At 44.8% G+C, this 14634-nt stretch overlaps 1 protein-coding gene across 4 annotated transcripts in view; it reads right to left on the bottom strand.

Annotated features, from left to right (window-relative positions):
* The window catches only part of IFT140 (intraflagellar transport 140), an 85691-nt gene that overhangs the window by 617 nt on the left and 70440 nt on the right, over positions 1-14634 (bottom strand). For 3 of the 4 annotated variants that reach the window (XM_050979880.1, XM_030229573.2, XM_009099625.4), the window contains exons 19-29: positions 8063-8240; positions 5703-5893; positions 4595-4690; positions 4062-4194; positions 3828-3971; positions 3307-3435; positions 2918-3100; positions 2017-2223; positions 1624-1836; positions 1378-1544; positions 270-411 (exon numbers count right to left, since the gene is read on the bottom strand). In XM_050979880.1, the coding sequence (XP_050835837.1) occupies positions 270-411; positions 1378-1544; positions 1624-1836; positions 2017-2223; positions 2918-3100; positions 3307-3435; positions 3828-3971; positions 4062-4194; positions 4595-4690; positions 5703-5893; positions 8063-8240 (1783 nt within the window). The remainder of the gene's footprint in view (positions 1-269; positions 412-1377; positions 1545-1623; positions 1837-2016; positions 2224-2917; positions 3101-3306; positions 3436-3827; positions 3972-4061; positions 4195-4594; positions 4691-5702; positions 5894-8062; positions 8241-14634) is intronic. The other variant, XM_018924711.3, reaches the window with a different exon arrangement.

Below are 14634 nucleotides of genomic sequence, written 5' to 3'. Positions count from 1 at the left end.
CACGCACCCAGACTTACCTTCTCTTCTCATTGAATTACTGGGAATGGTTAAGAATCTACCACCATTTATGCTCTGTGTCCTGTGAGCTTTCCTTTTCTCTTCTCCCATAGAATGAAAAATAGAGGTAAAGTTTCTGAGCTGTGCCTCACCCTACTGTGCTTTTAGGCTCCTACCATGGAATATCTTCCTGTGTGAGAGCCACGCTCCACCAAGCTGTACCAGTGGACAATATGGTTTCTGTAGGTTAGAAGAATTAAGACTTTACTTACTGTATGGAATTCCTCCACTTGTGCATAATGCTGAACCAAAAATCCCAGGACGTCGCCATGCCGGATGGCATTGTCAAAGTCCTGTTCACCCAGGAGCAGTTCACACTGCCTGACTGCTTCCTCAGTGTCTTCAGGGTAAACTCTAGGAAAGGGGAAAAGGAAGTGTCACAGCCCAGGAAGAGCATTCAGCTTATCCAGCCAAGGACAGGGAAGAGTTTTTACTGCATAAGGTTTCATGAGAGAAGTCCAAACAAAACCCAGAAACCCCCCTTGTCCTGGGGCTGATTGGCCAGTGTGGGCAGCAAAGGAGGTGGAGATTCTACCCTGCCCTGCTCAGATGAGACCCCCACCTGCAGAGTTCCCTCCAGCCCTGGGGTCCCAGCACAGGCAGGATATGGAGTTGCTTGAGCAAGCCCAGAGGAGGCCATGAAAGTGTTCCAAGGGCTGGAGCCCCTCTGGACCCAGGCTGGGAGAGCTGGGGGGTGTTCATCTGTAGAGAAGGCTCCAGGGAGACCTAAGAGCCTCTTCCAGGACGTAAAGGGGCTCCAGGTTAGCTGGAGAAGGACTTGGGACAAGGGCCCTGAAGGACAGGACAAGGGGGAATGGCTTCCCACTGCCAAAGGGCAGGGTTAGATGGAATATTGGGAAGGAATTGTTCCCTGGGAGGGTGGGCAGGCCCTGGCACAGGGTATCCAGAGAAGCTGTGCTTGTCCCATCACTGGAAGTGTTCAAGGCCAGGTTGGGTGTGGCTTAGAAGAACATGGGGAAGGTGTTCCTGCCTATGGCAGGCTTTTGGAACAAGATGGTTTTTAAAGTCCCTTCCCACCCAAACCAGTCAGTGATTCTGTGATTTTATGATAATCACCTTTCTGGCTACACCTCCCTTGGTCTATATCCTTCCTTTTCAGGTTATCTTTCCATCTTTAATGCAACATTTTAAATGCACTTTTAAAAATCACATTATGGTTTCCCTGCTAGAAAAATGTATCAGTAGTTTGTTTTTTTTTTTTTTTTTTCAGCAAGCTGCAAATGATTTATTAAACTTTAGGTGCTGTGACAGCTTCTATTCTGGTGTGATAGTTTCTGTCCTATCCATGCTGCAGCTCACCTCTGAGCATGGATGAACCGCTTCATCAGACTCATCCTGCTCTGCAGGTGACCAAGTTTGCTTTCCTGTTCCACAGGGTTTCTGGCCTTCGCTTTGGAAAGGCACTTGTATGCTTCTGTCAGTGCTCTGTGGGCCTTTTCATAGTTCTGATACTCATCGATTTCTACCTGCAAGAGGAGAAAGAAGATGGTCTTGCTCCAGAGCCAATAAACCAAACACCTCAAGCAGTCACAGAAAGGACAGTACCTGAGCACATGCATCATAGAAACCTGCCAGGAGGTCAAGGGCCCCTCCTTTGGTGTAGAAGCTGATGATATTCGCAATAATCTTTGCATCCTTACGCCAATCCAGTGACTGCAGGTAGTTGGCTGCCATGATATAAATTTCTCTCTGTCTGGAAACTCCCGCAAAGAATATAATTTTCTCAGTATCTCCAGATTTCAGTAATGCCCTCATAGCCTGGCAAGGGAAAGAGTGGCACAGAGGGAAAGAGGGAAAATACTGTGAATGCAAAAACACCATCAAGATGGCTCAGAAGTTTCATCTGGGTAGATCCTGCAGAAAGTCAGCTTCAAGGTTTACTTTTCAAAACACCCTCGTTTTGAGGCTATCCTTTGAGGCTATCCTTTTGAGGCTGACCTTTAACTTGTTTCCTGCTTGTGTGTATTTCTTGGTGGCAATGTGGTAATTGCCTTGTCTCATGCAGCAGTCAGCAATTTGCTCCAGCAGCTCTCTCCGGGACTCCTCAGAGAGATCCTGGGATTCCTTGGAGACTGTCATCTTCTCAGCCAGCTCTTCGGTGATGGTTAGGTTCTGCTCCAGGCAGAGCTGCAGAGCTTCGTGGTACTGATGGGAGCAAGAGAGCAATGAGATGTTGCAAACACGACCATGATACCTCACATTTGCTTGTGGTGTAACCTATGGAAATCAGCTAGATACACAAGTAGCTGAGGATGCTCTGTCTGGAACATTGGGCTGTAGTTACGTGTCTCAACATCAGCCCCTGTTTAGACACACACTGTCCTATTTGTTTGCTGAGAAGAACATGTTTGTTCTTCCATGACAACATTGCTCTCACACAAGTGTGCCAATTAAGATTCAGCCATTTTGACTCTGAACATGAGATCTTCAGAGACATACAAGTCAGGTTTGTTAGGCACGATCAAGAATAACATTTTTAGCAAGTACAAATAAATTGAAAGATTTTGTTAAATATTTTGGTACTTCCCATATAGGAACAAATTATGAGTAGGCTATACAAAAGCTTGTAGTCCAGAAAAGGGCTATAGTACCCTTGCAAAGTGTAGAAGAAAGTCGGCCATGGGAGCTTGTTAAAGAGAAGTGAGCACAGACTGGTCTGGTGCCCAGCAATTTGGCAAGGCTGAGCTGCCAGTGCCTCTGAATCACTGGCTTAGGAGGAATCTTGAAACTTTACAAGTGTCTCTGATACCTGTTTATCTGCACAGATGAATGGCTGTGTGCAGGTACACACCTGTTGTGCTCCTCTACCTTGCAGAGGGGACCAGAGGGCTCAGCTCACCTTCTTGGCTGTGAGCAGCAGCTCCATTGCCTTCTCATACTGAGCATGTTCAATGAAGAACCCAGAGCATCGGGCGAGCAGGGCTGGGTCTGATTTCTCATCCAGGTCCTCAGCAATGAGCTGTAGGGCCCCGAACTGCTGCGTGGTGAAGGCCAGCTCCAGGGCTTTGGAGAAGTGTCCTGCCTGCAAAATTGGGAATGAGGCTTCAAAGACTAGAATCAGCAATACAGAGCCAATTCACATGACACCCTGGCTTAATAAAACATTACTCACCATGAAAATATTACTAATAAGCAGGACATAGTAAGCACCACAGCTGATTTAACATTCCTCTGCTGTAGGAACTGCTCCAGTGTAAAGTTTGGGAGTTTTCACTAAAAAACATTTACCTTGTGGTATAACATAACAGCTCTGTCCATTTGATCGCCTTTTTCCTCATAATAGCAGGCTGCCTCTATCATGTCTTCTGGTGAGCTCAGGAGAGCCAAGTTCATCAGCTGATCATTTAAATTATTCGCCTGTTCAAAAGCAAGGGTTTGGCTCTGGGTGTGCACACAAAAATTTTGTAATTCCAACTTCTGGCAAGTCTGTGTCTTTATGCTGTCCCTTAGTATTAAACTCTCACCATCTTCTGTGTAAAAACTCTACAACACAAGTGATTTTTAGCTTTGATTATTATTATTTCTTTTAGGGACTTTCTGATGAGCTGTTTAAGAAAATACATTTCCAAACCACCAAGGCGTTATTGATCCACCTTTAGTAGAAGAGGTCAGCAGAAACCAGGAGCAGCTTCATCATGGGCTGTTCAAGAGCAGGCAGCGTCTTATGGGACAGAACAGGCACAAACACCTTATACTCCCAAAGGGCAGAAGCCTGTGCTGGTGTGGGCACACTGTACCTCTTGGCGTACCTTGCACAAGCGGATGGCGTTGTTGAACGCCTGGGCCCGGCTGTAGAAGTGCACGGCCTGCTTGATGTCCTCCTGACTCTCGTACTGGCGTGCCAGGTGATAGGAGGCTGCCCCATTCCCCGTTTCATTTGCTATTTCAGCAGCCTGCAGAGGGAATTGTACAGCTTTACTTCACGTCCATGCTCCTCCCAGGAATGAGAGCTCTGGGAGCAGGTGGAAGCCAGGCTGCCTTACCTTCTCAATGTTGCCTTGAAAGCAGTGAACACGGACTAGGGAAAAATAATCCTGAGCCAGTGCATAATATTTTAATGCGGACTCCATGTCTGACTGGCTCTCCAAGTACTGTGCCCACCACTTCCACAGGCTCCTAGAAAAGCAACAATATTAACTGCAGCAATGAGAACTGACAGATGCTCTTTGTCACTCCTAGAGAGCTTGAACTAAAGACTGAACACACTTCTTAGTGTGTTCATGGTTTACCCCAACCCAAGTGTGACATTCCCAAGAATGTCACATTCCCAAGAATGTCACACTTGAAGTATACTATACTTCAGTATAGTATACTGCACTATACTGAAGTTAGCCTGGATAACAATGTGGCAGTTCTTATGCAAGTGCAGTATAAACCTGAAAAGCTGTTGGAGGGTCATAGTGGATAAGGCAGGAGTTGAATGAGACTAAAATTCACACTCTGTCATCCTTGCACTCATCACAAATTGTATGTCAGACCTGACAGCCCGTGTAGAAGGAACAAACATAGCACTGACTTGTCTTTCATCTTGTTGATGTAGTTCTCCAGGGCCTGTAAGTCTTCAGAGAGCATTCGAGGTACCTCAAACCTGTGTGTGTCTGACTTTTCATAGCTGTAAAGAAGAAGAACATATTAGATGTGAAATGTCAGCCTCCTTATTAGCTCTCTAATAATCTATCTAATCATGTTTGCCAGCCATCAACAGACAACACTGGCAACAACTGCTTCAGCTATATAAGTAAGTTCACTGTAAAACCAGTTGCAGTCCACCAGCACCATCAAAAATTAAAAGTTCAATGGTACTGCCAGGCACTTGGAAGCAGGGAGGTGTTATCTTCACAGCACACAAAATACTTTAAAAGTGCCAGTAATGGCCCAAAGAAGTATTCCAGAAAGTTCCCCAAGCATCAAGCACACCTGACTGGACAGGTCACAAATGGCCCAGGCTCCACATTGTACCACCCACTGCAACATCAGCCTCTGCCACTGCTGAGAGGTCACTGCCCTTCCCCAGCACCCACGTCTCCTAACCCCACTGCCCACCATGGCCATCAGTGGGTCTGCCTGAGCACAACAGAGTTCTGCTTTGATTCTGAACAGAATTGACCTTATTGGATGATGACAATGATGATGGGAACTTTCATATTGGAAAACTCATATAAAAACAAGATCTCAAACAAGAAATACAAGACATCAAAAATACCCTCCCCTAATTTCTCATGGGATTTGGCAGTCACAGGAGAACATCAGCCACCAGAAGCAACCAAATCAAACTAAATTCTGCTCCAGCAGTTGTGTCTGGGACTCTCAGGAAAAGCAAATAATTGGTTTTTTCATGGAAAAGATGGCAGTGGTCTTCCAGAGACAAACACAGGACTGGATATGAGTGGGTTTTTACTACTGACTCAGACAGACTCTTGACTTTTTAAGACACTACACATTATTTGCATGGGAGGGTGCTGGGAGGTTTCACTGGAAATGCTTTCACTCTGTGAGATAGAAGCATCAGAAACAGGAAAAGACATTAATTAATTTTTACTGGTCATCATCAAACATCCTCCTTCACCCATCTTCACAGGAGAAAGAGGCTCCCAGTCCCCCAGCTACACCCAGCTGGTGCTTACTGAGTGAGTGCCAGACTCTGCTGTCCGGTTGCCTCCAGGTGCTTGGCGTAGTTGTAGTGGGTGGTGCGCAGGTGAACCCGGTCGTGAGCCTCGGCCGTTTCAATGGCTTTCTGCCACTGGTTGGAGGCCTGGTAGAACTTGTTTAAGAGGTCATAGCGTCTGCAATCCTTGTACAGCTGCTCTGCGTCCTCCTGAGGGGAGAGGAACACCCGAAATCCCCCTCAGCCTCAACCACGCTGTGTGTCAGTCACATCGGGCACTCCTTGGAGCAGTTTATTAGTGCAGGGCATTGCAATGTAATTAAAGCCGCAATCACTCAGTCAGAGCGTTTAACCAACTAAATATACGTGGCCTGGGATAGCACATTATTGGGAAACAGGATGGTTATGTAAAAATAAGGAAAGCTCTCAGATCCTGACATTTATTGTACAGGATTGCCTGGGAGAGAGGGAGTGACACAATCAAGTCATCAATGATCAAATGCTGTCATCAAGAGTGTGAATCACCAAAAAGGGAGACATGCTTAGGTGGGGGTACAGCTACTGATCATGCTGCCCACCCAGGGGTGGGGCTTAAGAGAAGATCCTGGCACTCAGGGTTTGAGAATTAAGGTATTGCAAGCCAGGGAACCCCTGTGGCCTCCCACCAGATCTCAGAGGTAGCAATGCTGTTTGTGGACAACTGAGCTCCATTCCTGGGAATAAATGTTAATAATTTATTGCAGAATTAGAACAGGAGGGTTTTGCTGGTGCTGACGCAAGGATGAGCAAATTTGGAACTATTATTTTTATTCTCTGAGAGGTTCTAACTCCTGTGGAAGGAGCACTTTCCTGCTCCACCCAACTACTGTCCAGCTGAACACTATATTTAGTAAATTGAGATTATCTGTCCAAGACAGAAAAATGCTTTCTGTCTTGTATTGTTTCAAATTAAAAAAAACACAGAAAGTGGAAAAGGAAGATGGCTGCCCTAAGACTCTGCACAAGATGGAAAAAAAGCAATAGAACTGCATTTGTTTTGCTTTAATTACCTTCCACCTCTCCAAACAGATCTAAATATGCAAGAGAAGAAACACTGACACTTTTCAGCCTCATAGTTTTCTCTGCCAGGAAGCCTTTACAAACATTTAGTTTGAATTTTCCTTTTTTCCTTACCTTTAACTCAGAATAGTTACTCTCTGTCTCTTTCTCGCTCTCATACTCTTTAAGTACCTATAGATTGCTAAATACCTTTTCAAGCCAAATTCTAATTATTTGGCCATTTTCAAGACTTCCTTTTCTGTGAAATCCTTCCAAGAGCTGAGAAATTTGCATTGATTTTATCTGAATCTTTCCCAGTTCATCAACTATTTTTTCTGTAATGAGATACTTACAGGCTGAAGGTTATCATTCCAGCGGTAGCTGCCCTGAATGCACAGACAGGAGTTACCAAATCCAGGCCCCAGGATTTGACATCTCCTCAAACATGGCCCCAAACTGATTTTTGCTGTCATAGTTATTTTTTATCTAATTCAGTATTTCCTATAGACTGTGGGTTATTTCATAAATTCTTTTTCAGTTTTTCCCTCTGACAGATCATATGCCTGGATCTCTGATGGTTCCCAAATGAAAAATTTCTGGCTTTCTTATGGATCATTGCTAAAGGTATTAAATTAGTGGAATACTAATTCCTCTCTAACCAGCACCAGTCAATTTTCAATCCATATGACAATGCTGGTCTCAAACCCAGCTTAGAGCTCAGTTCTCTTGCAGTCAAGGGGAATGAAGACAGACATGAGACACAAGGTCCACTCTGGGGTGTATTTGCTGCCAGGTTGGGCTCCAGATGTGGAACCGCTAGATCTTGTCCTCTTCTGAGCTGGATCCAGCCAAGTTCCTGCTCACACAGTGGGAGAAGTCAGGATAGAAATCTGGGTGACTAGGCATCCCTGGGACAGCACAGGCAATGAATGTGACCAACCAGAGCTCTCCAGCCATCACTCTGGTCAGTCACTCCAACCTCTGGTCAGCCATCACTCTGTGACAGCACACAGCTCTAGCCTTTCACTCTAGAAACAAATAAGTTCAAATTGGAACTTGTGTTCCATACCAGAAATTAAATATCAGAGCTCCATATCAGAGCTTAAAACATGCTTGTTGAAACATTTTAACTATAATAAAATACAGCCTTTTTAAAATCCAGTGAAACCTAGAATGATTAAGGTTAGAAGAGGCTTATGATCCAAGAAAGCACATTTCTGTTAAATGTTGCACACATAAAAAAAAACTTTAAAAGATGTTTCCTTTAGTCAGCAGTTTCTTTCACTGAGTAATTTTTCAGAGCCTGATATAAACCATTCACAGCTTGGCTGTGGGATTTACCAGCATGCCCAGCTGGATGGCCAGCACAGCCACCCTGGCCTTCTGCTCTGGCTCTTGCTCAGCCTCCCGCAGTGCCTTGGCTCCTCTGGCATGACCCATGTGCCCCAGGCAAATTTTGGCAACATCGAGCCTCTGAGTCTTCACACACATGCGAGCCATGTTCTCCCAGACAGCCTCACTGCGGGAAAATAGGAAAGAAAAGGAGAGCTGTTATTGTGTCACCTGGAAGGCAAGTGAGGTGTGAGGAGGGAGAGTGGAAGGGGAAACCATCAGTATCCTGGGAATGGGGTGACTGTAACAGAGACTCCAGAAGCTGTGTGAAGATGGAAGAGGAACAGAAGCAGGCTCACACACAAAGGTCAGTTCTTGAGCTAAATGACCCCAACCTTAAGGAAATATTGTGGACTTTGATTTACACCAATGTCTAAACAACAGCAGTTACATGTCTACTCTGGAGACAGGCTGAGAGAGTTAGGGATGTTCAGCCTGGAGAAGACAAGGCTCTGAAGAGAACTTAAGAGCATCTTTCAGTGCCTAAAGGAGCTCCAGGAGAGCTGGAGAGGGAGCTGGGATGAGGGCCTGGAGGGACAGGGCAAGGGGGAATGGCTTTAAATTGCAAAAGGGGAGATTCAGATTGGAAGAAATCCTTCCCTGCGAGGGTGGGCAGGCCCTGGCACAGGGTGCCCAGAGCAGCTGCGGCTGACCCATCCCTGGAAGTGTTCAAGGCCAGGCTGGACAGGACTTGGAGCAACCTGGGAACTGTGGGCATCCCTGCCCAAGGCAGGGGTGGTTAGAACTAGATGGTCTTTAAGGTCTCTTCCAAACCAAACCAGTCCATGATTCTATGTTTGCATGTATATAAACATTTATCATGTGCCCATCCTGCTGTAGCTGCAACCTATAGACAGGCACAACTCCCACACTGATGTTCAGAAATCAAAATTAAAATTATTAAAAAAGTCTTAACCTCACACTGGAAATCTCCTGTTGCAGTCTGGAGTAGTTTAAATACTGAATAACTATTGGGAGCTCAATTGTTGTACTCAGTTATAGGGAATGATGTGTAGAAAAATTACCAAACAACGATGTTCTAATTTAAAACTTGCATAAACAGACAAAAAGAAAAGCTTTTGATGCTCAGAACAAGAACTCAGGGCTATGAGGTTGGAGTTACCACTGCAAAGTCCCCTGCCCAGGCAAAGCAGGATAGGCTGAGGACCCTGCTCCCAGCTGGAATGGCTGGCAGAATTGCTCAGCAGAAGGAGCACAACAGAACTGACCATCACAGAGTGGGACAAGCAAATATTTTCACAGATTCTATTCACTTCTGAGACTCCTAAAAATTTCATGCAGTATGTTTGACTAATAACCATGAGCATTCAAAATGAGTTTTTTTCAATGTCAGCCTCAGCAGCACTACAGTCTGTGCAGTGCTCAGGCACCAACACAGCACAAAGTAAAGATCTAAATTCTAAAAGCAAAGAGAATAAAATAATAGAACAGAATGACACTTTATGACCTGCCACCAAATTTCCTTCTAGTTTTCCTATTATTAAAATGTTTCTCTGTTTCCAGTGGCTGTGGGAAAGCCCTGCATACACAGGAGAAAGTGACTAACTGGGAAGCAGTGGAACAGGTGAACCATGACATGCTCATACACTAACAAAAGGCACAAGAAAAATTCTTTGAACAATTTACTTAAGAATTAGAGCATCTTTTACTTGCAGTGCAACTCATATGAAGGTTTCGGGTATTAATCAACATAAGTAGTACAGACTTCGCTGACACAAACAGTATAAACAGAAAAAATAAGGAATGAAAGTGATAAATCAGGGACAAATTTCAGAAAGATCAAAAGTGTTTCTGGTTTAGAAAAGCAAAAAATGGATGTCTGAGTGCTGCCTTTCTTACAACTGAGTGGTATTCAAGCATAGCCTCCTCATGCTCTTCTCCCACATGTCCAAGCTTCCCAGCTGAGGAGCCAAAGGGAACATTGAAATAAAGCATGGTAATTTCAGACCCGGAAGGTCCTGACAGAAACCATCGCCCCTCAATACAAAAATGCTGCCTTGTGTCAGCAGATGTAACCTTCCTACTTTCTGAAAAGTTGGAACAGTTTTCTCTTTTATTCCAGACACTATCTCTATCTGGAATTGGGAAAACTGGGAAAAACACCTTTAAACATCATTGACATGATCAGCCTGATGTTAGTTATGTTCACCTGGCTTTGACCAACACAGCCATCTGAGTTCTGTCCTTAGGAAAAGCTGCTCAAGGCTCTGCCTGGGCACAGCTGTGCTTCACAACACTTGGGGAGAAGTACATTTCCCAAGCTCTGCAGTATGCCAGAAGAAGCTGCCAACAGCCAGTTGGCTTGGGGTGAAGGAAAGCACGTCTGTGCTGGGCTTTGCTGACTAACAGTGAGTTTCGGAAAGGAAATCAAAGTCTTTCTTTTTCAGAGCTCTGACAGCTCTCAACTCCCTCCATGCAGGAAGATGAGAGTTCATGGGCTCAAACAGGCAAGCGGATGAGATTCTTATTTAGACTACAGGGAGTGGAAACTTTTGAGAGGAAACAGACTATACAGTATATTTTAAAGTACAAAGGTAGAAGATAATGGCATGCAGAGAGTCATGGCAGGATTTAGGAGATGTTGCTCATCATTTCTCAGCTGTTTTATGCTTTCCTGGATAGCAAAAACTCCTACCAACATCAAAATTCAGCAGAGGCTGCTGCCCCTAGGACTCTTCTTTGGGAGTTCTTGCCCTCTATGCACCTGCCTGTTGGCCATGCAGGCACCAAGGTACCTCTACCCTGAGGAGCTGGAGTTCTGCCATCCCACCTCTTTCTCCTACACTCCAAACCATTTGCAAAATGAACCTGAGAGTCTTGAGCCATGGGTATGCCGTGGGCAGCAAAAAACACAGAGGGAGAAACATCTGCAGTCAATATTCTCTGCAGCTGGTTTTATTCCAGCAGACACTGCCTTCTCCCACCCTGGCTGGGCAGGGGGTGAGCACACCAGGCTCAAACTGCACCAAAGACACTGAATTTGGGAGTGTTCACAGCAGAGCACATCTTGCATGGACTCATCCAGCACAGAGACCACAGCAAGAGATGAGAGGGACAGGAAAGAAAGGTGTCCATGCCCATGGCAGAGAGCTGGTGCTAGATGGTCCTTAAGGTCCTTTCCAAACCAAACCATTCCACGATTCTGAGATTCTGAGAGACATGATCAGAGCAGCTCACCAGCACAAGAACCCATGGCAGTAGAGACCACTGACTCCCTCTGACCATCCCTTCTCCAGCTTCCACCCTGCTGAAACACCTGAAGGAGTGTTTTACCCAAGGAATTCAGCCTTGCTCTGGCCAGAGCAGTTCCCATACCCCATTCGGTTTGCTTAGCAGCTGCACAGGCAAGAGCAACAGCCATGGTCCCCATGGAACTGCAACAGACATTGGTTCTTTCCAGTAGACAAATCCTTCAGAAGAGGGATAGTGCTCTGATAAGGTACCTGGAGAGGAAAGGGTAGGTAAGGGGAGGGGATCCTGGCAGCACCCACAATCCACTTCCATTTCTCTCTGCATTTCATGAAGACCAACCTCAGCCACGAGATGCACAACCTCCCTGGCAGCACACACTTCCAGCACCAGGGCAAGTTTTGCTGCCCCTCAGAAATATGGGCAGATGGATGTGGATCTGGTGAAGGAACAAAAAACGGGAGGTGCAGAGCAGGTTCACTAAAACCTCAGGGAAAACTACAGTTTATCTCCCAACAGCTGCCAGTGTAGTAAGAAAGCAGAATCTCTCCATGCATCCCTAAAAGGCAGCAACTCTACTTTCCAGGCCCGGCCCTGCTGTCCATAAAAAAATGCTAAGTAATATTTTTCCCTGCCCCCAACTGTGACTCCAGGAATTTCCTGTTCTTCCCCTCCTCCTTTCACCCCCTTGGAAAGCCTCTCACATCTGTACTTCATCAGCCGAAGCTAGAAATTTAATGAAGCCCAGGCACAGCAGCAGTGGGAGCAGAGCCATGGAAAGGCATCCCAAGCAGCCTGGGAGCCCCAAGCCCCCAGCAGGCACAGGGATAAACTGCTGCATCCCGTGCTCCCAGGCTTCAGGCCACATTGGGAAGCAGATGTTGATGCCTCTTAAGAGGACACAAATCTTACCACATATTTGATGAAAGTTTCATTGCTTTGTATCTGACCCTTCACATCTGTTTTTCTGTGGAACTGTGTTTACAACATCCACAGTCCTCACAAACCCTTTGGTTCCCATATATTTTTCATTGCCTAAAGCACTAAAGTTTAAAGAAAAAATTGAATATTATTTAAAGCTTAAAGAAAAAAATGGAATATTATTATATGTCTGAAGCATCTCACTAAAAATCCCTTTCTCCCTCTATTTAATGGGCGATATTCAGAAAATGAACATTGATCAGGATAAACAAAAAAAAATCTCTTTTCAATTTGGGCCTCTCTTTGTTGAACTGGACCCTATAATACACACATTATATATATTATATATAACAAATTATTATTGCATCCTATAATGTTATATTATAGATAATCACATAACCACAGAATAGTTTGGGTAGGAAGGGACATTAAAGACCATCTTATTCCAAACCCCTGCCATGGGCAGGGACATCTTCCAATACACTGGAAAACTCTAAGGACTCGAGAAAATAAGGGTTTAGCTGATGTAGCTAAATTAGGTTTGATGCTTTTAAAATAAAACACATTTATGGGACCCTGGTTATAACTTTCCGTGGGGCTAAAAGACAACAAGGAACTAAGTAATACATGAAAAGTTTTAACAGTTCAATGAGACTCTAAGTAGTGTTAATGATATTATATGAGCTACTCTAAGAAAAGTCAGGCATTTTTCATGTATGATTCAAACACTGAAAGCTGATGAGGTTACTCCTAAATTCTCTTTCCTGGCAGAAACATTCCATTTGATAAAGCAGCTTCACAGAATGTATCTATAATATCCCATTGAACACAAAGCTTTGTTCCAAGGTTTCCCTCGTAAAACCAACACCAAGAGATTGCTCCATGTGGGTTGTATGACACAAACCCCTGTGCCCCACAGAATGCCGTGAGTGCTGCAAAATGCACATCCTGCTGCCTGCTTGTCAGCAAAGAAGCATTCACTAAGGGTTCAGAAGCATTTTATTAAGGATCAGGATTCCCATACTGTTTAAATTGGATATTAGGGAAAATTTCTTAATGGAAAGAGTGGTCGGGTACTGGCACAGTTGCCCGGGGCAGTGGTGGAGTCACCATCCGTGGAAGAATTTAAAAGCTATGTGGATGTAGTACCTGGGGACATGGGTCTGTGCCTAGGGCAGTGGTTGGACTTTTGATCTTTTCCAACCTTTATGATTCTATGACTAGACTGATTTGTTCAGCCTGATTTGTAAAATATAATTGCTATTGTTTTTAATGTTACATGAGAAGGAAGCTTGGACTCTCCTGAAAATACATACTCAGACTTCATCAAATCACAAAAATCAAATGGGTGGAGGCAGAAGCAGGTGTGTGACATTTCCCTAAAGGTAAATCTCTCCTGGTGTTACTGCATGTAAACATCATCTGCCTTGCTGCTGAATGCCTGGCTTATAATAAACACAGAATCATAATAACAAGTAATCCAAGGGGTTTAAAATGTGCAAAGACAGTCATTGCTCATAGGAAATTTATTTGAAGAATGACAGACACTGGTGTGCTTATAATGGAAGTTCTAAAAGCAGAAATGTACAGAAACATGATCAATCACAGAAGAAAAAGAGAAACCAGTGTTCTCAAGGGATGAAGATGCTCAAAGTACTTAAAACTTAATTTGTTTAAAATATTAAAAATTATCAGAGCACATGGAGGAGGGCTTAGTTCATAGCCAGGTTAGTACATTCAACTTCAGTACCTGAAAACTAATTATTGGAGCATATCAGCCTTATTGGAATTTCCCCCCCCTTCTCTCACCAACAAGTCTTGAAAAGAAAATGCTGCCTTGCAAACAAATTCAGACCAGTTTCTTTCTGTGTATAGGGTCGGGGCAGATCAGTTGGTTAGGGGCAAAGCTTCTTGTCTTGTTAAGATGGAGCCACTATAAAATTAAATCAGTTTATAATCTAATGAACTGATTGCCGGAATGTGAACTCCTGTGCCAGCCCCTCAGGTGCAGTGATGCCCGGCGAGGTAGGTCTGTGCCAGGTCTCAGTGCTGACCGAATGTTGTGCCTTCAGTGCAGAGTGTACAAGGCAATGCTACACTCGTGTGGTATTTGTGAAGCCTGAAGAACTGTGCCAGGCTCAGCTCAGGAGGGGCATAACCCCAGACAGTACCACCCGGCTGCAGGGCAGTGCCCACCAGAATCCCTGTCCTCCTCCCGGTGCTGCAGAGGCAGCTGATGGGAACAGCAAAAAGCCCTTTGAAATGCCAGTCTGGGCAAGACCGCTCTGGAAACATCCAGGTACAAGGACAGTTTGGAATACCCTCAATAACTCTCTTTAACGGGTTTATCAGAGAAGCACCTGCCCTGTGAAGAGAAGCCACTTGCCCTG

Source organism: Serinus canaria, chromosome 14, assembly GCF_022539315.1.
Source record: "Serinus canaria isolate serCan28SL12 chromosome 14, serCan2020, whole genome shotgun sequence".
NCBI lineage: Eukaryota > Metazoa > Chordata > Aves > Passeriformes > Fringillidae > Serinus > Serinus canaria.
This window is presented reverse-complemented; position numbering and strand designations above follow the sequence as displayed.